The 23287-nt window shown below is 38.9% G+C and overlaps 3 protein-coding genes across 3 annotated transcripts in view; 2 read left to right on the forward strand and 1 right to left on the reverse strand.

The window, feature by feature from the left end:
* The window catches only part of npas2 (neuronal PAS domain protein 2), a 37169-nt gene extending 33765 nt beyond the window's left edge, over positions 1 to 3404 (forward strand). The window contains exon 22 of the mRNA XM_079417292.1: positions 7 to 3404. Coding sequence (XP_079273418.1) covers positions 7 to 189 — 183 coding nt within the window. The 3' untranslated portion in view covers positions 190 to 3404. The remainder of the gene's footprint in view (positions 1 to 6) is intronic.
* On the forward strand, positions 344 to 18178 carry LOC306869489 (RPA-related protein RADX-like; the record flags this gene model as incomplete). The annotated part of the gene is made up of 18 exons (XM_079416257.1): positions 344 to 488; positions 2964 to 2996; positions 5984 to 6236; positions 7263 to 7396; positions 8110 to 8252; positions 8357 to 8549; positions 8692 to 8800; positions 11344 to 11444; positions 11583 to 11702; positions 11786 to 11878; positions 11972 to 12127; positions 12506 to 12642; positions 12759 to 12916; positions 15969 to 16016; positions 16401 to 16528; positions 16734 to 17021; positions 17105 to 17269; positions 17347 to 18178. 18 exons carry the CDS (start codon positions 344 to 346, stop codon positions 17493 to 17495), a joined length of 2553 nt encoding a protein of 850 aa, XP_079272383.1. The 3' UTR covers positions 17496 to 18178.
* LOC306869236 (uncharacterized protein) lies at positions 17722 to 22865 on the reverse strand. The gene is made up of 9 exons (XM_079415914.1): positions 22795 to 22865; positions 22069 to 22173; positions 21307 to 21426; positions 21164 to 21218; positions 20970 to 21068; positions 20194 to 20285; positions 19963 to 20061; positions 19254 to 19830; positions 17722 to 18536 (listed from the first exon to the last, which is right to left on the reverse strand). The coding sequence occupies exons 1-9, from the start codon at positions 22852 to 22854 to the stop codon at positions 18448 to 18450; spliced, it is 1296 nt and encodes a 431-aa protein (XP_079272040.1). The 5' UTR covers positions 22855 to 22865; the 3' UTR covers positions 17722 to 18447.
* Positions 22866 to 23287: the final 422 nt, after the last annotated feature.

Raw genomic sequence — 23287 nt, forward strand, 5'->3', positions numbered from 1 at the left:
TTGAAGATGCAGCCTCAGGGTCTGATTCACAATGCTCCCACTCAGGCCTTATTCCACACCCCTAGCGTTCCGCAGCAAAGTACTGTGGGATACGTACAGCCACAACAACAGCAGCAGCAACAACAGCAGCAGCAGCATCACTCGCAGTCCGGCAACCTGTTGGACTACAGAAACATGCTCCCGCGGTAGCCCCGTCACCTGGGAAAAGCCAAGAGGTTGCCGGGAAAGCGTGTTGAGCGTTTAGCTCTGAAAGGCATGATGGGAAGGGACTCTCTCGGCTCAGAGGAAGGCTCGTTCCCGAGCCAAACCAAAATCGAGAAAGCCAAAGTCCCTCAAAGTTCCCATGACAGCAAATGATGGTGATAACGCCACAAGGCCCAAGGATTCTGCCTGGCCTGGACTACACGCAGAGGATGCTGGGATACGCAGGAGGAGCCCGGAGGCACGTGACCCATCATGGAGACAGGGGTCACAGAGCAGTCAAGCAGGCACTTTGATCGATACGTAAAGGACAGAAAGCCGTGGAGGGTTTTTGATACTGTAATGTTACAGTTATCTGGACTTTTCAACACAAACTGACACATAAGACAAAATCAACAAATCAAGTAATGCCTTGACAGAGTGTAAACTCTGCTCTGTGTTCTGTCCTCAACCGCTACTAAAATACTAACTAAAAGAGAAATCACCCCACCAACAAGAAGAAAATTACATGGTCATGAACTGATTTCACACATCATATTTCATGTGTGTGTGCAGATGGTAGGAGCTGGGCATAATTCAGCGAAGACCCAAATATATTTCAAAAACATTTGGCTTCCTGTTATCGTGCAGAGCATGGTCAGCCCCCTCCTGTGGTTATGTTAATGCTAACGTAAAGAAACTTGAATCACGTTGTATATTTCAAATATTTAAGAACAATTTGGCACTAGGGCAAACTTTCCTACTGCTGAGTTCAACTCAATCCCTGTTACTCTTTGTTTCTCGATCCACTGTACTGTACGTAGAGTTTCTCCACATATTGAGCTCCGGAACATCATATTTCAGTACATTTATTTCATATTAAGGTTCTAAACATAGCGCGTCAGGAGAAGCATGTTGGCTTCCCTGATCAAACAGTTCTTTGAGTTTTCAGACGTGCATGTGGTCTGCCTGTCCACACATAAATCTACATTGATTTGATGTCAATATGAGCACAACAGATGTGCTTTAATATTTAGTTGCAGTATTACACAGGGATGAAGCTCTGTTTAATTTATGCTTCGTAGTAGAGGGACTTAGTGACTGTTTTATGGTGGTGGGCGCAAGTGCCGCAGCAGATAAACTGCAAAAATGAAGATGTAAAATAAGAATGAATGCAGATTGAATGATTGAAGACAATCATAATGTCAGGGCTGCAGAAATGGAAATGTTCTCATCTGCCTGTCGCTTGGGCAAAGTGTTTGACAAATACAACTCAAATATTAGTAAAAAAAAAAAATACTTTGTTTCCCCATTACAATTTTTTGTATTATTATTGTTATTTTTGGGGAGTTGATGTAGACATAGAAGTGTCAGGCAAAGGGCAAAAATGTTTAGATGTTCTGGAGTGAAAACTCAAAAGATTAGGTAATAAAAAAAAATCGGAGAATTGTAAAATCATTTACATTTTCTTCTTTGCTAGGACTTCAAGCTTACACTTTCCTCCATCCTGTCACGCATAGCACATTTAAAGGCTGGTGCTGATTATTACATTTTTTTGAAACTAAGAAAATTCGGTTCAAGACGGTCTAAGATCATGTGCCCTTCTGTATGTTGTGCAATGCAAATCGAAAAACAAGAATGTGTGTAATTTATACTTATCGAAGAGATTTCTGTTTTTCGTCAGGTAGTTTTTTCTTGTATTAGCAAGAAACACTTCATATTAGTAGAAGCCAATGTGCTGTCTGAATGAAAACCCAAAGTATTTTTGTACGAAAATATCCTTAACATTCCTTCAGTCATGTATAGAAAGTGTGAAACTCCCCGACTCTCTCAGGTGTGACGTCTCCACGCAGGTGTCTAGCTTGTTCATATTTAGATCAAATAAGATGTTTCAGATACTAAAAACTACACTCAAAGGAAGCACTCCAGAGATTTTTACATTTACAAACCTTACAATATCAAATCCCCTATTCCCACAAACTCATTTAGGTCTCAAACCTGCCCACCTGAAATTTCTAAATCTTACCGGCTCATCTCAGCATTTCGTTCTGCCTCCCTGGAGTCTGTTGGTGTTCTGCATCGGTGCCTCCCATTTATCACCTTCTGCTGCTCTGAGATTATCTTTGGGTCTCACAAATGCCCCTTAAATGAGTTAGACATGAGAGAAACTGCATTTTGAGTCAGATTTAACTGTAAATTTTAGGTTGCTCAACCTACGAATCCATCCCAATATGGTAGATGTGTTTTATAACACTGTTGCTGGTCATTAGCTGCTCCAACCATCTAGAACCAGCAACAAACCAGAAGAACATTCATTTCAAAATGAGTAGGACAAATAAATCCAAAGGTTATGACTTATGCCAGTTGCCACTGTGATGGCCATATAGAGTGTACATTGTCCCCTGAACAAAATGAGCCGTTTCATCCTTCATTTATTGCCCATTATTGCAGCAAGACTCAATGTTTCTTGAGATAAAAGTTTGATTGTTTTGCAGATGTGTTTGTGTTCATTGATTGGGGGGTTGTGAGTGGTAGATGAAAACTGTTCTGACTCTCATCTTTGTTCTCTTTCTCTGTGAACCTATGCTCTGGTTGTGGAAACTGCACTTTATTCTTTTTCCCTTCTTTATGTCTTTTGCTTTGTGCTCTCTCTCTCTCTCTCTCTCTCTGGCCTGAATTTCTCCCCAAAAGTGTCTGTTCTGATGAGGTTTTAGGCCTCATGGATTGGTGAGTGTGTGTTATGTGTGTGTTGTGAGTGTATGTGTTATGTGTTACCTGAACAGGTGACATCGTCAATGCATTTATATTCTACCCAGGTGAGGGGACGAGACGGAAAATGACACCTGGTATAAACAGCCATCTCTGCTGATACTCTGCAGAAAATACATGGAAGATATTGTAATATAAGATATACAAAAAAATGTCTAGGAAAATATAGTTGTTTATTTTATAAGATGTCAAATAGTTTGAAATAAATTTATATAGAGTGTATGATTTGAAAGTAAAAACAGAGGTATTTTGTAACAGATTAATTATTGAAGTGTCTTACTTTGGGCTTTGGGGGGACGTAAAGCTTTCTGTTTGTCAGTTCAGCGAGTTGATGTTGCACAGTCAATGTATGGCTTGTTTTTCCCCCCTTTTATTCTTCTGTGTACATATACCATCACAACATATTGTTAATATGGTTTTAAAAGAAATTAATAAAAAAAAAAGTTTACATTCTGAAACAGTTTGGATGTTATACCGACTCTTAATTACTTTTCAATACACTGTATTTAAAAAAAAAAAGGTACATAAAATATAACTATATAAAAATAATACATGCTTAAAATTATGTATTACGTATTACTTCTATATAAACATTTATATTTTATGTCAAATTAGTTATTTCATATAGATATATGTAATAACTATAATAACCCCATTAATATCATATTTCAGAAATAGTTATATTATACAATTTAATAGCACACACACTGTTCTTTCTGGCCACTTTGATGTAATTTTTCCTAAAACACTACATCTTTGTGCCAACCAGTTTTTGTAGGCTACTGCATGTGTAAATGGAGCTCATTTTGACTTCTGTCAAAGTTCAGATTCATTTGGGAAATCAATACACATGAATTCAAATGTACCTTGAATGTGTACACCATTCATTTACTATTAACATATGTGTGGTTATAAAGTACATTAGTTATAACATGCATATTATGAATATATATCAGATGAGGAAAAGCCACCTTTTGCTTCATATTGTATCCCCCAGTTTCTTGTTACTTCTGAAATTGTGTTATTTAGAATTTTAAGATATTTTTTCTGTTGTAATTTGGGACCATAAAAACATTTTCATCAAGGCCTGCTGTTTTCAATGTAGATCAAATGTGACCCTGGACCACAAAACCAGTCATAAGCAGCACGTAATGTAGCAATAGCCAAAAATACATTGTATGGGATAAAATTATTGATTTTTCTATAATGCCAAAAATAATAAGGATATTAAGTAAAGATCATGTTCCATGAAGATATTTTTGTACATTACCATAAATATATCAAAACTTGATTACTAATATGCATTGCTAAGGACTTCATTTGGACAAATTTAAAGGCAATTTTCTCAATATTTATATATTTTTTGCACCCTCAGATTCCAGATTTTCAAATAGTTGTATCTCAACCAAATATTGTCCTATCCTATCAAACCATACATCAATGGGAAGCTCATTTATTCAGCTTTCAGTTGATTCATAAATATTAATTTCGAGAAATAGACCCTTATGACATGGTTTTGTGGTCCAGGGTCCCATATGTGGTACATTAGTTATAAAATGCATATTATAAATATGCCCGGTCCTGCAGATTTGCATTATACAATATTAAGAAGATCAGGCCCTTTCTCTCGGAACATGCAACACAACTCCTTGTTCAGGCTCTTGTTCTGTCCAGACTTGACGGTTGCAGTGCTCTCTTGGCAGGTCTTCCAGCCAATTCTATTAAACCTCTACAATTAATCCAAAATGCCGCTGCAAGATTAATCTTTAATGAGCCGAAAAGAACGCACGTCACACCTCTGTTCATTAATTTGCACTGGCTACCAATAGCTGCTCGCATTAAATTCAAGGCATTAATGTTTGCCTACAGAACCACCACTGGCTCTGCACCCCTTTACCTAAATTCATTACTTCAGACTTATGTGCCCTCTAGAAGCTTGCGTTCTTCAAGTGAACGACACATTATTGTGCCATCCCAAAGACACGCAAAAACACTTTCACTGACTTTTTCATTAACTGTTCCCATCTGGTGGAATAATCTGCCCAATTCAATCCGTGTAGCAGAATCCTTACCCATCGTCAAGAAACGGCTAAAAACTCATCTGTTCCATCTTTACTTGACCCTCTAACTCTAGCACTTTCTATTCTAATTTTATTTTATCTATATGTCTTTTTATAAAAAAAATAATAATAATAATAATTATCTATACTGCGTTAGGCTAACCAAGACTTGTAATAGCACTTGCACGTTGTTGCTCTTTTGTTGGTTTTTGATTGCTTCTTATGTCCTCATTTGTAAATCGCTTTGGATAAAAGCGTCTGCTAAATGACTAAATAAAAAAAAAAATATATATATATATATATATAATATATCGGATGAGGAAAAGCCACCTTTTGCTTCAAATTGTCTTGTTTCTTCTGAAATTGTGTTACTCCAACAATATAGATTTAAAGATATTGTTCTATCGTAATACACTTTATGACCATAAAAAAGCGGCCTGCTGTTTTCAGTGGATCAAACTTGACGTGATCAAAGGCAGAACTTTCTTTGTTGTCAGTAGGTGGCGCTGCTGTGTCCTCCGCGCCTGTAGGTGGCGATGGTTAACGTTTAGTGTTCAGTTACTCGGGAAGAAGAAACACGAACTCACCGCGCGCTTGGAGTTTGTTTACATTCCGTGAGGTTTGAGCTGACTTCATGGGCAATAAAATCGCAAACACGTATATTTCAAAATGTAAATGAATAAAACCCTGTATATTTCATATAATTAAGTGAGTATCTGTCTCCTATAAACGGTCGCTTTTATATAACTTACGTCGTTAAATCTAGAGTTAACGGGTTTGAGTCTGGACCGTCTCTGGTTTCAGTGATGGCAGGCCCGGCGGATCGCAGTGACAGCGGGTCCGGTTCTGCTCTCCAGGCGGTGTTTAAGCAGCTGCGGTCCGCGCACACTCTCTCCCTGACCCTCACCCGCCCGCTGTGCCTGGCTGTCATCGCTCTGGACCGCTACCTAAGCGCACAGCATCCCGCCGCTGAGAGCTACAGCTACGACCTGACGGTCACGGACGGCCGGTGGAGGATAAAGTGTCAGCTGGCGGACAGTCTGAGCCGGTGGGTGAGGACGGGCTCGCTGCGTTGTGGGGCCGGGGTCCTTGTGTCCCAGCTGTCGATGGTCCACGACGAGACGAGGCTGAGTCACAGTTACATCAGGATAGACAGCATCCACAGCGTCGTGGAGCTTCCGGAGAGCTTTCTGTCCATTATAGACCTGGGGAGTATCCCGGAGTGGTGTCAGGACTAGGGATGTAACGGTATGAAAATTTCTAATCACGATTATAGTGACCAAAATTATCACGGTTATCAGTATTATCACGGTATTGTTAAAATGTGCTGGAGATGTTCAAAAAGTACCGAAACATAAATCACTTCACCAAGTTTCATACTTAAAAATCAACAAACAGCAAATAAAATGACTTTTTGTTTGCATAATCACTAAAACAATAACATTACCAATGAGGTCTGGATTTTAAATGACAATTTGACTGACACCAGTTTAATAGCATGTTCAAATAAATAATGTAAATGTTCAAATAAAGCTTTGAAAAAGTTTAACATAAAGGTAGACCACACATTTCAGCCTTTAAAGAAAAGGGTTAAATTAAAATGATAATTAATAAATGATTATATGTATTTTACCTGCTCCATAAATAATTCTATATAGCATATATGAATTGTTTAAATGTACATAAGTTTGTTTTTCATCAACCTGTTAAAATGTACAGCAGGTCATGCAAATTTGGTCAATTTTTTGGCCAGACAGAAACTGCACACAGGCTGAACGTAAATAAGTGTCTGTAAATCCAGTCTCTGACAGCAGGTGGCGCTTTATACGGAAAAGCTGAATTACAGCTGATTCCTGTGAACTCCGCGAACACTTCCTTTAGGTATTACATGGAGCGAAGATGAGAACAAAATGCCATCAAATTGTTTCTGAAGACAGTCCGAACCTTCAGAGGTACATTCATATAATTAATTCATTGATATATTAATTTGTATAATTCCCTTAGCACTCTTTTAAAACCTCCCAGCTTTTCCGCCCTGTTTTCACTCAGAACGAAACTACTGTGCTGCTGTGCGCTCGTGAGACTGTTACTGAAAACTCTGCTTTATGCCGGACAGTATTTATTTATCGCGAGTTGTTTAAATCACGGTAATCGAATACGGTTTTAATGATAATTAAAATATGAAACGGTAATACTAACCGCGGGGAATTTTATCATGATTTATCGTCAAACCGGTAATCGTTACATCCCTAGTCAGGACCATGTGACCCGGTCCGATGGACCCCTGCAGCTGAGCAGAAAATATTATTTACCACTGTGGATAAACGATGATCCTTATGGAAGCGTTTGGGTTCCTTATAGCCCACCGCCAGACGTGGTCATTGATGGTATGAGATAATGTTCTTTTCAAAACATTAAAGACTGTTTAAGGTTCACAGCGCAGCCCCCTAAAGTCATTTAAATTATTTACCCATCTTTGCCACTATCCTTAAAACCACTAGGTTTTGCCCATTTGTCAGCAAGAGTTTTTTTTATTTGGTATGTGCAAAGTATTTGTGGAGGTCAGAATAAATATATTGTTTCATTTTTACTTGAATACATCTGTTACACTAAATGGAACATTTCGCCCATATTTTGTAATTTTATTTTGACAAAAGTTATTTGAAGCTTTAAAGTAGACACTTTGTTTATATTTATTTCATATGGTTTCTTAAGCTAGTTAGTTTAGCACCCAAATAATGGCTTGTAGTTATTAATAAACTTATAATTGTTTTAAATCAAATTAAATACTTGTAAATGAATGCTTTTTAAATATTTAAAACTATAGTATTTTCAAAGTGTTAAATAATTTGAGTTTAATAAAAGTTGACACAAATTTGTGTAAAAGAAATGAGAATATGGAAAAAGACCGTTTACATTATAAGATCATGTTCTTTTCAAAACTTTAAAGACTATTAACTAATTTTAATTCTTTGCCCATCTTTGCCACTATCCTTAAAACCACTAGGTTTTGCCTAGCTGTCAGTAAGAGTTTTTTTAATTTAATAAAAGTGTGATCTTTTATTATATGTTGTTAATGTTATATTTGTGTGTGTGTCAGTGTCTAGAATCACACTTCTGGCAGATCTGGAAGCATTCTTTCACAGCTCCAGACGGCCTCTCCCACTGCTGGTCCGAGTTCTGCACAGGTCCAGGATACGGTACTATGGCAAACCAGGACAAAACATTGACTTCCCATTTCAGGTGAGTCAACGTAACGTTCTTTTTGTCTACAGGTTCTTCTGCGCCGCAAACATTTTGAGGCTATGATCTATTTCTTTCGCTTCCTCCCTCTTCCTCTCTTTCAGGTGTACTGTGAGGTGGCTGATCAGAGTGGCGTCATGTCCATGGTTGTATGGAATGATCTTTGTCCTGAATGGTTCAGCAGACTGACAGTCGGCTCGGTTCTATATCTGCAGCAGTACTCATTGAAACACAGTTATCAGAACCGGTCTAGACCACACATCCGCACACTCTCACTTATGACTTTCCACTCCATTGGTATGACTCCAGGGCTTTTTTGTTGCTAGCTTTCTTATGCTGCATTTTAACCTAGGTTTGTTTTATACAGGTTAAGTATTGGACCATTTCTTGAAAAAGTTTTATTTCAGCTCTTTGTTTGTTGTGGTTCTGTGGGTTGTAGAGATCAGCCTGAATCCTCGAAGTCCTGCTTCTGTAGTGACAGTGATTCCTCCAAAAAGTGTTCAGCCTCAGTGGGATCTGCCTGATGTCCCATACAACTTTGCCACAAGGTACACAGATTTATTTAAAATTTAAAATCTACTTTTTTTCAGCAAACATACATTAAATTGTTCATAAATTGATCGTAAAGACTAGATAATATTACAAAAGATTTTTATTTCAAATAAATGCTGTTCTTTTGTATTTTCTATTCATCTAAGTATCCTGAAATAAATGATTACAGTTTCCACTAAATCATTAAACAGAACAAATCAGCATATTAGAATGATTTCTGAAAGATCACGTGACACTGAAAACTGGAGTAGTGACTGCTGAAAATTCAACTTTGAACACAAAGGAATAAATTAGACATATTATAATATGTGACCCTGGACCACAAAACCAGTCTTAAGTCGCTGGGGTATATTTGCAGCAAAAGCCAAAAATACACTGTGTGGGTCAAAATTATTGATGACAAAAATCATTAGGACATTAAATAAAGAGCATGTTCCATGAAGATATTTTGTAAATTTCCTACTGTAAATATATCAAAACTTAATTTTTGATTAGTAATATGGATAGCTAAGAACTTCATTTGGACAAATTTAAAGGTAATTTTCTCAATATTTAGATTTTTTTGCACCCTCAGATTCCAGATTTTCAAATAGTTGTATCTCGGCCAAATATTGTCATATCATAACAAACTATACATCAATGGAAAGCTTATTTATTCAGCTTTCAGATGATGTATAAATCTCAATTTCGAAAAGTTGACCCTTATGACTGGTTTTGTGGTCCAGGGTCACATATAGGTACATCTCAAAAAATTTGAATATCGTGAAAAAGTTTTCTTGTAACTTATTTCAAAAACTGAAACTTTTTTGTGAAACTTAAAGTAAAACATTTCAATAGTTTTGTTGTTTTAATTTTGATGATTAGAGCTTACAGCTCATGAAAGTCAAAAATCAGTATCTCAAAATATTAGAATATTTATATTTGAGTTTCAATTAATCAAGTCAAGTCGAGTCAAGTTGAGCTTTATTGTCATTCCGCTACATGTGGGGACATACAGTGGAACGAAATGTCGTGCCACAGATGACCATCCCTACAGTATAAATTCCGGGTATCTCTTGTTCTTTGAAACCACAATAATGGGGAAGACTGCTGACTTGGCAATGATCCAGAAGACGAACATTGACGCCCTCCACAAAGAGGGTAAGTTTCATTACTGAAAGGTGTGGCTGTTTACAGAGTGCTGTATCAAAGCATATTAAATGCAAAGTTGACTGGAAGGAAGAATTTGGTTAGGAAAAGGTGCACAAGCAACAGGGATGACCGCAAGCTTGAGAATACTGTCAAGCAAAGCCGATTCAAACACTTATGAGAGCTTCACAAGGAGTGGACTGAAGCTGGAGTCAGTGCATCAAGAGTCACCACGCTCAGATGTCTTCAGGAAAAGGGCTACCAGAGTCTGGAGGAAGAGTGGAGAGGCACAGAATCCATGTTGCAAGTCCAGTGTGAAGTTTCCGTAGTCAGTGATGATTTGGACTGCCATGTCATCTGCTGGTGTTGGTCCACTGTGTTTTCTGAAGTCAACAGTCAACGCAGCCATCTACCAGGAGATTTTAGAGCACTTCATCCTGCTTTCTGCTGACAAGCTTTATGGAGATGCTGATTTCATTTTCCAGCAGGACTTGGCACCTGCCCACACTGCCAAAGGTACCAAAAGCTGGTTCAATGACCATGGTGTTACTGTGTTTGATTGGCCAGCAAACTCGCCTGACCTGAACCCCATAGAGAATCTATGGGGTATTGTCAAGAGGAAGATGAGAGACACCAGACCCAACAATGCAGATGACCTGAAGGCCTCTATCAAAGCAACCTGGGCTTCCATTACACCTGAGCAGTGCCACAGGCTGATTGCCTCCATGCCACGCCGCATTGATGCAGTAATTCATGCAAAAGGAGGCCCAACCAAGTATTGAGTGCATAGAAATGAACATACTTTTCAGAAGCCTGACATTTCTATTTAAAATATCTTTTTTTTTTTTTTTATTGATCTTACGTAATATTCTAATTTTCTGAGACACTGAGTTTTGGGTTTTCATGATCTGTAAGCCATAATCATCAAAATTTCATGAAATAAAGGCTTGAAATATTTCACTCTATTTGTAATGAATCTATATAATAAATGGGTTTCACTTTCTGAAATGAGTGACAAAAAATATTGACCTTTTTCATGATATTCAATTTTTTTTAGATGTACCTGTATGTCAAAAAAAGAAAGCAGTTAAATTGTAATAATATTTTACAGTATTACTGTTTCACAGTATTGCTTATCAAATAAATGCAAACTTGGTGAGCATAAGAGAGTTCTTAAAAAATTTGTATTCAAAAACAAAATCTTACTGATACCAACCGTTTGAATGGTAGCATAAATCAGTGTGTGTCAAATGCAATTATGCAAAAAAAAGCATAGCTAAAAACTGTTATTTTATTGGATTTTAATTGCATGTTTTTAATACCTTTATGTTATTCATTTGTCTTATTTACAATACATTTAAATTTGTCATGATGCCAATCAACAATTTTCTAAATATCTCTCTGTGATCAGGTCAGAGGTGGACTCGATGAATAATAACCAAGCCTGTGACATCATTGGTCTAGTGACATACGTGGGCCGGGTTGAGCGAATTAGGAGCAAGGAGAAGACAGGTATAGTCTTTTATTAAACAGCTGGTTGTCTGTAATTGTGCTTGCTAATATAATCTACATTATTACTATTCATACTTAAGGTTGGAAATTAGTCAAACCACCGTTACATCTGCTTGTGTGTGTGTGTGTGTGTGTCAGGACCTGAAAAGTTCTGGGCGTATCGTTGGGTACATACAGTGGATGGGACAACTGACTCGCCATTTATCCTGGAGATCTTCTCTTCATCCCAGCCAGAGATCTTCAACAACATCTGCCCAAGTAAACCATCAGTCCATGAACACATACATTGCATTTCTCTTATGCTAAATAACCTTATTTATGACTTCTCTCTTGCTCTGCAGTGACGTATCTGGTGTGCACTCAGATGAGAGTGTGTAAGGCGGGCTGTTCTGTGTATCTGACCAGTAGCACAGAAACACAGCTCTTCATCACAGGTAGATTTCAGCCAGAGCATTCAATCAGCCAATGAGGTCACAGATAATCACAATCAGCTCAGCTTTATTTAATTGTCTGTGTGTGTGCTTTAGGCTGTCATAAAAAGCAGCCCTATGTCAATGAGCCAAAAGTTAAAGCATTCATTCAGTGGACTAAGACACTGAAGGACAGTGTCATGCTGCGGAGGACTGCGGTTGGAGGACATTACTGCTATCCTCCTGCACCAATCACCAACAGCAACATGAGCAGTGAGATTAAATTTAAACAGTATTGCAATTGAGATAATTGTTGTGCGTTTTTTAAATGTTAAAGGGATAGTTCACCCAAAAATTTAAATTTTGTCATTGTTTACTCAAGTTGTTCGAAACCTGTATGAATTTCTTTATTTAGTGAAACATAAAAGAAGATAATTTGAGGAATGTTGGTAACCATACAGTTGCTGGTAGCCACTGACCATGGAAGTTTGGTTAACTAAATTCTTCAAAATATATTCTTTTTTGTGAAGACAAAAATTCATACAGGTTTGGAACAACATGAGGGTGAGTAAATGATGACAGAATTTTCTTTTTGTGCTGAACTATGATTCAATTAAACACGCTAAACACATGAATTCCTGTGTGTTGCAGATGAGCCAATTACAGCAGTGGCTGATCTGAAGGGGGAGCTGGAGAGTCTGCAGTACAGAGAGCACAGGAGAGTGGCTGTACAGGGTTACGTGGCTGCTGTGCAGTACCACACATGGCCACCACACAGTGAACAACAGGTCTGTACAACTCAATCAAGATGATCAACCACCATTAGGACAGTCTGTTATTTCCCCCTGCGTTTTAAGAAAATGTACTGATAATGATAATAAATAATGATATGTCATTACGGCAGGAGGGTGTCTCCGTACGAGGAGTCAGAGACGATGGAGCTGCCGCTTCTCCCTCCACAATGGATGAGATGACTCTGACACAGACAGAAGTGGATTCGACCTCACCTGATTCTGATATTACCGTCTCACCCAAACGCAGGAGAGTGCAGACAGGCTCAAGGTAAGGTGTTCTTTACCAGTCGCCATGGTGTATTAAATCCATGAGGATATTGTTCATTATAAACTACCATTCAAATGTTTGGGATCGGTGAGATTTTTTAAAGGTCCCATGACATGCTGTTTTTTGGATGCTTTTATATAGGCCTAAGTGGTCCCTAGTACTGTATCTGAAGTCTCGTTTCCGAAATTTAGCCTTGGTGCAGAATTTCAGCCACTATGAGCCAGTCCCACAATGAGCTTTCCTTAGGACGTGCCATTTTTCAGTCTGTAGCTTTAAATGCTAATCAGGAGGAGAGAGGCGGGGCAAGGTGGAGGGTGGGTGTGTGGCCTGAAGCTTGCGGCCACGGTACCATGCGTTAATGTTGACAGTGGATGTATCGCAATGGCTCGTAGACACGCAGTCGTTCAAGCTTTTCGGTTTGACCCAGAAACTGATCTGGATGGAGAAGCACCAGATGAAGAAGTTGCAACTCAGCGGCTACAGCAGGACGTCTCCGAATGGTTAGTTTAAAATATTGTGTCTGGATACGGTCAGTGTTTCCCCACACATAGACTTTACCTGGGCGGACCGCAACAATATCCACTGCCCGCTGCCATCAGCTCCCGTGTCTCCCACACACGAGCGCGACTTTAGAACAATATTGAGTATCTTTCAGACCCTTTAGGCGGCTTTTTTCCCCATTACGGGTACATACTAACAAACCTAGCGACTTAAAAAAAACAAAACAAAAAAACCTTATCATTCATTTGGAAGATGTCTCCAGTACTGCCCCGCGAGCGCGAGGTCTGACTCTCCCAGCGCAGGGTCACCTCTCTCGCCGTCTGTTCTGAGCAGCGAGCGGCAGAGAAGCAGTGCTTTCAGTTTGCCTTAAAGCAGCAGACTCATCAATAAATCAATTACAAAACAGCGTTTACAAGCACTTGGACTTTTTGGACTTTTAAATATCAACATAATTTGTCTGTTAATATGCGCAGGTTATTACTCGAACGCAAAACAGTGCTTCGCTCGTTTGCAAGCCGTGATGTCTCTCGCTCGCCTCGCACGGTCATAGCTCATTTTCTCATGGGCGGGCAAAGCAGAGAAAGGGGAGGTAACCTTTCCCTGTATGATGACATAAGGGGAAGATTCCAGATCGGGCCATCTGAGCTTTTATTTTCTCAAAGGCGAAGCAGGATACCCAGAGCTCCGTTTACACCTATCGCCATTTCTAGCCACTGGGGGACCATAGTCAGGCTAGGGGAACTCATATTAATGTTAAAAAACCTCATAAAGTGACATTTTCATGCCATGGGACCTTTAAAATATTTTTAATAGAAAAGTCTTATGCTCACCAAGGCTGCATTTATCAGATTCAGTAAAAGCAAAAATATTATGACATATTATTACAATTTAAAATAACTTTCTCTCTGTTTGAATATATTTTAAAATGTACTTCGTTCCTGTGATTGCAAAGCTGAAATTTCAGTATCATTACTCCAGTCTTCAGTGTCACATGATGCTTCAGAAATCATTATTATAGTAGTAGTAGTAGCCCTTTATTGTCACTAGTCACAAGTACCAGCGAAATTAGCCATCAACCTGTCCATACATACACAAACATACATACAATACAATATGACAAGGGGGTGGACAGAACAGGAAGACAGGGAATTGAGGAAGAAATACAGCTTAAACATGAGGAAGGAGGGGAGAAAAAAAATAACCCCCAGACTATGCTCCTATGGGATTACAGTGTGAGAACAGAAAAAACACCCCAGCAACAAAAGTACATAATCAATACACCATAGACACACAACTTGCAACAGGTGGGGGGTAATCCAGCTCCTACAAACAGCCATCCGGTCCAGCAGCTATTATCAGCGCCGATCGCAGACCCGCCTGTCGGACTGGCGGAACAAAGCGGCGAAGGCGAGGGATCGGGGGGGGGGGGGGGGGGGGGGGGTGAATGGAATGTCTGTATATATGGGTATGTGTGTGATGTGAGTTCGTGTATTTGTAGGCCTGGAAATCCGCCCCGCTGGTATCCAAAACAAGTTGTCTCAGTCCTCAGATTGTGATAGCGACACAGCAATTGCATTGCCATGGAAACGGCCTTGATCGGGACCCAGACGGAGTCGACAGTCACCAGGTGTCTGTGGAAGGGGTCAGGAAGCAAGAGCGTCTCACTGCAGTGCCCTTCCGGGGGAGTTGTTTCCAGAACGACCTTGTCCGAGGCAGTTCTGTTGTTTTGGGAAGCCGAAAGATGATAAGATTGTTTGGTCTTGGTGCGAGCGGCTGCATACCAATTTCATAGCTCTCTTTGTCCATTCTGGTCTCCAAGTCCATCAATGTTTCTCAGCACAGCCGTGAGCTTCTCCGTGATAGAATCCATATTGCGGTTGATTGTTCCAGTCTCAGTGCTGACCGCTCTGCCCACTGCTTCAATCATGAGGGGCAGCCTTGTGAGGCTTTGGACAGCTGTTCCCGTCTTCTGAATTCTCTGATAACCCAGGGCAAATCCAATCAGCAGAAAACCCGTTATCATGGTTCCGAATAGGTAGATGTCTTCAATGTCCTCCACGAAAGAGCCGCCAGACACACGACCCGCCATCTCTCCCATGCGTCCATCGTGTAGCCAGTAGCGAACGTCCCGTCCGGACAATTGGGCTCCCCCGAGCCCAGGGCTCTTGTAGAGAATATGGTGTCAATTGCGTTGAGAGACCAGTTGATCAAATCCATGATTTTTCGGTTTGGAGAGCAGTGCAGAAAGAGTCTCTCAAGTGTTAGACAATAGACAAGACGAGAGAGAGCAAGCAGGGAAGATAAGGGGAGGAGAGGAGAGAAAAATTCTAAAGCCAGATAATTACATTGTCAATAAGGCAAAAACGTATGTGTCAATAAAACAGTGCAAAATACTGTTTCTTGACAGGTAAAGCATTTATGGCTGGTTTACTTACCATTGGCAGATGTGGAAACAAGGTTGAATGAATATTGCCTAATTTATGTAAATTATAAAAAAATAAGTCTTCTTGATTTCATTTGTGTTCCAAAAATATTTTCCCTCTTTATTCAGAGGAGTTCATCGGCAGTATTTCACCAGATCCAAAATGCAGTCCAACAGGTAATGTAAGCACGTCTGACTTCAGCCTATTCATAGACAGAATTTCAGATATTTTCGTGTAATTCAGCAAACTAGTAATAACAGAACATCTGTATTTTCTTTTTCCTTTAAAATGTTGTTGTATTTTAATCTGAAAACCTGCCTGTTGTATTTTGAGGTTCTACCCAGCTGAGATTAAAATAGGTCAGACTGACTGAAATTTCTTTTGATGTATATTCAAGACTTGAAAATTTTACATTTAATATGCATTTATTTACATTTCTGTAATAATGTACATTGATTTAAATTGCAGTGCCTTGCCCTATAGATTTCTATTGTAAATAAATGCGTAATGTAAATTTTAACTGAGGTACTATGAAGTCAAAATTATTTCCTGTCCCTCAGGCAGGTGGGCCTTTCCTCTCATGAAGAGGAGGAAGAAGAAGAGCAACAGGATGAAGGGGAGTTGGAGTCAGAGGAATCGGAGGTTGAAGACGAACATGCATCAGTTAGACAGCCAGCTGTAGGAAAAGGTGTTGTACCCTCTAAACATCACTGACACAAATATATATGTAAATACATAAATTATATTTTAAAATAAACGAGTTCTTTAAAATTGTAATATTACTATTTTTTTATCAAATAACAGCAGTCTTGGTGAGCATTAAAGACTTTAAAAAGCGATAAATTTATTGATCTCAAACTTTTGAACTGAATTGTAATCAAATTTTTTTCTAGAGGTTGACCAGACATCCCGAGTCCCAGATGTACAGCAAGCTGCCAGCAACCCTACTGCATTATGGGAGAGCAGAGTCTGGCCTTTAGTGAAACAGCAAGTGACCGATCACTTTTGCTGTGGTAGACTCGATCAGGAAAGCATTCCTGAAAAATTCCACTTTGATGACAGAGAAGTTCTACTACATCACCTGAACCTGAGCCCAGCCAGATGGACGCCCGATCTCACCTCACAGACACACACGCACACACCTGTGGCCTGCACCGGCTACTTCACACTCACGATTCTGGGTAAGAGCAGCACTTGCAGCTCACCATGTTGTGGACTGGAGCTATAGCTTCAGGTAATAACTGGACTTCTCTTCTTCTTTCAGGGCTGAATCAAAAAGCTGCAGTAGATGTTCAGTTTGTGCCTGTCGTCTCCCCTGATGACCCCAGAGCCGCTGAAGTGCCGCACACTCAGCATGACAACTCCCTGCTGTCTTGCATATCAACAGGACAACTGTGTGTTCAGCCAGATGGTAGCTGCCCCGCACCAGGTGTGTGTGTCCATCTCGGCTGAAAAACCTGTGAGTCACTGTGACATTGTAGCACTAAAGTGTGTGTTTTTCTGCAGGGTCGTTGATGCGTTCTGCCCCTCAGCTGGAGTCGGAGCGCGTGGTGTGTATTGTTGATCTCTGTCTGCTCGGAGAACGCAGGGTAGAAATAATCTGCTCCAAACTCTACAGGACAGCAGACATCTGCCAGCCTGATGACACTCAATGAGACGTCACACGTCATGAAGATAATCATGCAAAGAAAAAAGTCCTGTGCAATCAGATAATGGATCTCAGTGTGTTCCGATCCGAGTTCAGTTGTTTTAGGCGACTGGAAAACTGATTTTGTGTGTAAATGGGGCGGAAATGTGTTTTGTATTTGTAGTAATAATATATGCTTGTTTGTAATTTCAGAAAACATTTTAGAAAAATAAACAAGCCCAAAAATATTTTTTAAATACCTTTATTTTTATTTTATGCTTTTCTATTACACAGGCAATACAGATTTATGTAAAGAAAGCATAAATTAAACCTTTTAACAAAAATATATTGAAATACTGTCCAAAGTGGTGCTGGACGATCCCAGAACTGAAAAGCAGTAACCACTGAGTCGTGTTTGAAATATTTTTTAACGGGTCAAAATTTAAGAGTTATTTCTGACAGATTATTTTAGTTATTTATTTTTTTCAATTTCAAACAAATAGATAAGATGAGGCTTGTTATATTTACTCCTAACCCTTATAAATTGTATTTTAGAAAATACATGTATACATCAAATGTTTTTGATCATATAAAAAGTTTTTGTGTGTGTGGTCCAGTTTTAGATGGGTTTTTTTCACAGTATAAAATGAACAAAATTCCTGTTGTTACAGGAATCGAGGTCAGAAATAAATCTGGAGATTAAACTAAGGGACCAAAGGCTTTTTATTAAAGTACTGTTACCCTGGGTTTTCATCCATAGCGTCAACAAAATGTAGATAACGTGTTAACACGTGTGTGTTTGATATCTCTGCTGAGGTAAGAAAATTCTCACAAGTGTGAGGCAGCACAGAAAGAAAGAAACATGACATTACCTTCCTCCACATCACTGGTAAAACAAATATCCTAATCACAAAACGATCAAATGCTGCTGGAATCATGGCACATTAAAACATCTCATATGTGCAGTTTCTGTCACTCATTCAGCTCCGTGTGCTGTACATGTCTGCGTCTTCTGGATTCGACTGGCCGTGGTCAAGCAGAGAAGGGTCAGGGACAAAATGTGACTTCACTAGAAGGGAAAGACGGACGGTGGATTTCAGTGTGTGGAGAACTGAAGTGCTTATGCTGTCAAGTCATGTATGAATTCAACATAAACATGAATATGCACATGAACAAAGGTTTGGTACCAGTATTTGTTTTCTTTTAAAGAAATTAATACTTTTATTTAGCAAGGATGCATTAAATTGATCAAAAATGAAGTAGAAAATCAGTAAAAACTTATGTTACAAAAGATTTCTATTCAAAATAAATGCTGTTGTTTTAAGAAAGAAAGATTTCTTGAGCACCAAATCAAAATTAGAATGACTTCTGAAGGATCATGTGACTCTGAAGACTGATGTAATGTCACAGGAATATTTTTAAATATATTAAAACAGAAATCAGTTTTTTTAAATTGTAATAAAATTGAACATTTCAGGCTATTTTTGATCAAATAAATGCTGCCTTAGTGAGCATATGATACTTATTTCAAAAACATTAAGCAACATTTCCCATCATTCTTTGTGGCAGCAAAAGAATAAAAACAATACATAAAATATCTAAAGCATAAATGACACACTTAATGTGCATCTTTTGCTCTTAAATTAAGCATTTCTGTCTTTGTCAGGTAGTATAAAAAAAGAAATTGATCCACAGGAATTATCTAGGATAGCTGCATTCGACTAGTTGGAGGGGAAAATGCTAAATCAAAACCATACTTGCCTCACAACTAAATATTTTTCCTCACCTGTGGCTGGCTCATCAACAGGAGGTTCAGATGAAGGCGGGGCTTCCTCAGCAGGGGGCGGGGCAACAGAAGCAGGTTCCTTATCTGCTGTGGTTAAGTTGGCATCTTCAGGGGGTGTGGTTTCCTCTACAGTAGGTGTAGTTGAGGGCGTAGCCTCCTCTATAACAACTGTAGGTGCAGGGACATCAAGTTCTGAAGCAGCAGGGGCAGCTTCTGGGGCAATTTCAGGATCAGACTCCACAACAAGAGTAATATCCATTTCAGCAGAAGGTGCTGGTTTGGGAACAGGGGTGGATTGTGCATCTAGGACAGGCTCAGGGGCAGTTTCTAGAACAGGTGCAGGGGGAGATTCAGAGAGTGGGGCAGCGATTCCAGATGCAACATCAAAAGCAGGAGGAGGTTCAATAGAATCTCCTGACACATCTGCTACTGGGGCTAAATCCACTGATGGGACAACTTGTGTTACTGGTGTGACATCTTCATCTGGAACAGCAGCGGCCGGCTCAGACTTGGGCGGGAGTTCAGAAAGCGCTTTAGCAGGTGATTCTGTATCTGAGCTTGTTACAGTGGCAGCAGACTGTAAATATATTAAACATAAAAATCTAAATTACATTGCAATACAAGTGGACTTTAAATTTGCATTGACATTGATTCATTTAGCAGACACTTAAAAACCAACATGGTTTTAATATGCAACTTTGTAGATTACCTCCACACTAACAACAGGCATGATGACTTCTTCCTTTGGTTTGGATTTAAACATTGAAGCAATAGATGAACTGACAGTATACACCTTTTTACCAGTAATCTATGAAAAAAAGAGCAAAAATGAGGGGAAATTTGTATATTTGAAAGTATAAGCGCAATAATTTTCTATGTTTGGGTGAAAAATTAACATCAAGTATGTAGGTTTTTTTTTTGAGTGGAAGAGAGAATGTACCTTCAGGACTCCAACAGTCTGTGTGGGGTAACATACTGCAGTACCAGCAGTAGCCAGACCAAGAGGAACGAAAATCTTCTTTAAACGAGAGCCTGCGCAAAAGCACGCATTCACACAGATGCTGCTTACTATTCACTTAAACTAGGGCTGGGTATCGGTCAAAGATATTCAATACCGATACTGATATATTGGCTTCAATGCCGGTGTCTGAACAATACTTTTTTTGATACCAATTTTATGAATTCCATTTGAACAATATTACATCACCTCAAAAAACGTTTTTCAAACACTCGATGGTGATTTAAAGAGAGTTTTGAGTAAAAGTGTAGCAGAAATCTTTTAAACTGTCTTATATAGCATGGTGCTACAGTGTGCATAAATGGTCACGTAATGTGTGTTTTTGGTCATGTATCGTGGACGGAGATCTTTTCTGAAGCACAGTGGAAACACCAGTATGGACAAGGATTGTTTTCATTTTAAAACAAAAATGCTCTAGTGCAAGTAGTAGCCTTTCATCTATGGGTGTTGTGATGCTTGCACACTATAGCCTCATGTATGATGGTGTAAGCCCCGTAAACTAGTGTTTTACCTTGATGCCTCACCACAACCAAATTAAACCCTTAGGTATCAAAATTTGGTATATCGAACGACAAGATATTTTTTGATACTCAATGGTATTGAGGCAATTCGGTCAGTGCCTAAAAAGTATGAAACTCGATACCCAGCTGTCTTTTTAAACAGTGAAACAACACAAAGTAACCGCATACAAAGTTTACCCTTGCGTGCCAATATCAGGCCACCCAATCCGGACACACCGATGACACCCACTCTAGGCAGGAAGCCAGGAGGTGGATCTCGAAGGAAGCGATATGTATCTAAAACCAGAGAAGGTCAAGAGTTGAAGGTCAGGTTCACAGTCATTTCGTCCCTCTATCTCACTCGCTCGCTCATTCGCAAACGTCAGGCTTACCTTGCCCTGCGTGGTAAACAGATATCACTCCAACTTTGACTGACGTGAAGGTGTTCTGTAAAAACAAGAACAGATAATCTTTCATAAACTCACACTACTAACAATGACAAATTAAGTCATTATGACAGTGTGACAGAGCTCACCTGCACTGCTCTGACGTACGGCTGCAGGCCCACCCTCACGGACCCCAGCCCTGTCTGCACTACACCAGGCTGTTCCTCCACAAGCCGCACAGCAGGACCATCTGGGGAGTAGATAGACAACTGGACAGAGACAGAAAAAAAGAGAGAGGTCATGGTGATATATTTAACATGGGTATTACTTTACATTCAAAAGTTTGGGGTAGGTAAGATTTTATAAAAAAAAAAAATACAGTAAAAACAGTAATATTGTGAAAAAATATTATTTTTCACAAAATCTGATTTTAAAAATCAGTGTTTTCTATTTGAACATATTTTGAAATGTAATGGCAAAGTTGAATTTTCAGCATCATTACTCGTCTTCAGTGTCAAATGATCCCTCAGATATCATTCTACTACAATGATTTGCTGATTTCAATTGTTGAAAACAGCTGAGCTGCTTTATTTTTGGTAGAGGGCGCAATACATTTAGTCAGGATCCTTGTGATGAATAAAAATTCAAAAGAACAGCATTTATTTAGAGTTTTAGTAAATCTTAACTGTCTTATTGACACATTTGAATGTACAGAAGTTGTCTGAAGTGCAAACTTGCACTTCCTACTAACATTTCAAACAATTGTATGGTACATTGTTCATACATTTTGATAAATGTAGTAGGTCACTCAGGTATTCCATGCATACAGGAAATTAACAAATTGCACCACATACATACCGCAAAAACAGTATTGTATATAGGACTACAATTGCAAACATGATTTTTCTTACCTCTCGTGGAGATATTAGCTCCTCGTTTATTTTCTCATTTATGGAATAAATCCTGAATGAGCCCAAACCCACTGCAACAGCAGGAAGCGCTGCATACTTCAGCATCTGAGGATCAACATAGTTTAATAATACAGATACTTCAATTTTTGACCACAATACAATGGTATTAAATGACTGCCTATTCATATACCATAGTATTTAGATGCTACTATCATGGTTCATGTACAAAAGTTTTTTGTTTTGCATGTGTTGTATACTTTTCATTAAACGTGTGCAGTATAATAACTATCAGCTTTGGCTGGCTGTGTGGTTTCTCCGTTTCAGCTCCTTGATCTTGCCTTAAGCACAGTATTAGTGTAATGGACTGAAGCGAGAGAAGACGCTTTACCGCGTGTAATAATCTTAATCCTACTGTCTCGAGTCTTCAGAGTGACAGAAAGAGAGAATGCTGCCTGACTAGGACAGATGCCTCAGAGTGAAGTCTAGGCAGCAGATTATGTTTTAAAACACAGCCAGTGAGAGATCATCAGTGTGTGACAGTGAGTTTAAGAGCAGCATGTTCTTCGCTAATGTTTAACAAACACCGTGCTTACGCTCTGATTAACAGCTGCATCACGCAGATCATGAAAAATGATACTTGTCAAAATGTGTGATACTATTCTGCAGAATTTGTGATACTATAGTACACAATATCATTTGAACTAACTCAACTGGAAGTGAACTCACCTTGGCCGCCATGCCGGTCCCGCCCCCTTCGGTCTCACTACGGAAAGCAGGACGAGACATGAAAGCCCTCAGAACGCGAGAGAATATTCTTGATGGGGTTCTCATTATAATAATAATAATAATGATTATGATAATAATAATAATGAATACCCAAATTAGGCCACATGACAGGTAAATTATTGTTATTATTATTTAAATAAATATATGTTTAATAATAATTATTATTATTATTATTAGCAACCTCATCACATTTGTTATTTTTGCACCCCATATAAGGTCATTTACAGTAAAAATGTAACCACATGTAAACCTTGCTAATATAATATAATATAATATAATATAATATAATATAATATAATATAATATAATATATGACCACTCATTTTATTAATTCGTTCCCAGCTTGACCACGATTTACTATAACAAGGGAACGAGTTCATAACTCATGGCCACGGTAAATATATGTGCAGGGATCCGTACTTGGTAGTAAGCA

This window comes from Barbus barbus, assembly GCF_936440315.1.
Source record: "Barbus barbus genome assembly, chromosome: 5".
Taxonomy (NCBI): domain Eukaryota; kingdom Metazoa; phylum Chordata; class Actinopteri; order Cypriniformes; family Cyprinidae; genus Barbus; species Barbus barbus.

Excerpts from the sequence above, each read along its gene's own strand:
- LOC306869236 (XM_079415914.1), bottom strand. The coding sequence starts at position 22,854 with ATGTCTCGTCCTGCTTTCCGTAGTGAGACCGAAGGGGGCGGGACCGGC. Across the intron at positions 21,427-22,068 it reads AGCTAATATCTCCACGAGAG|TTGTCTATCTACTCCCCAGA; the intron begins GTAAGAAAAATC and ends GTCTCTGTCCAG. Across the intron at positions 21,069-21,163 it reads TGTTTACCACGCAGGGCAAG|ATACATATCGCTTCCTTCGA; the intron begins GTAAGCCTGACG and ends CTCTGGTTTTAG.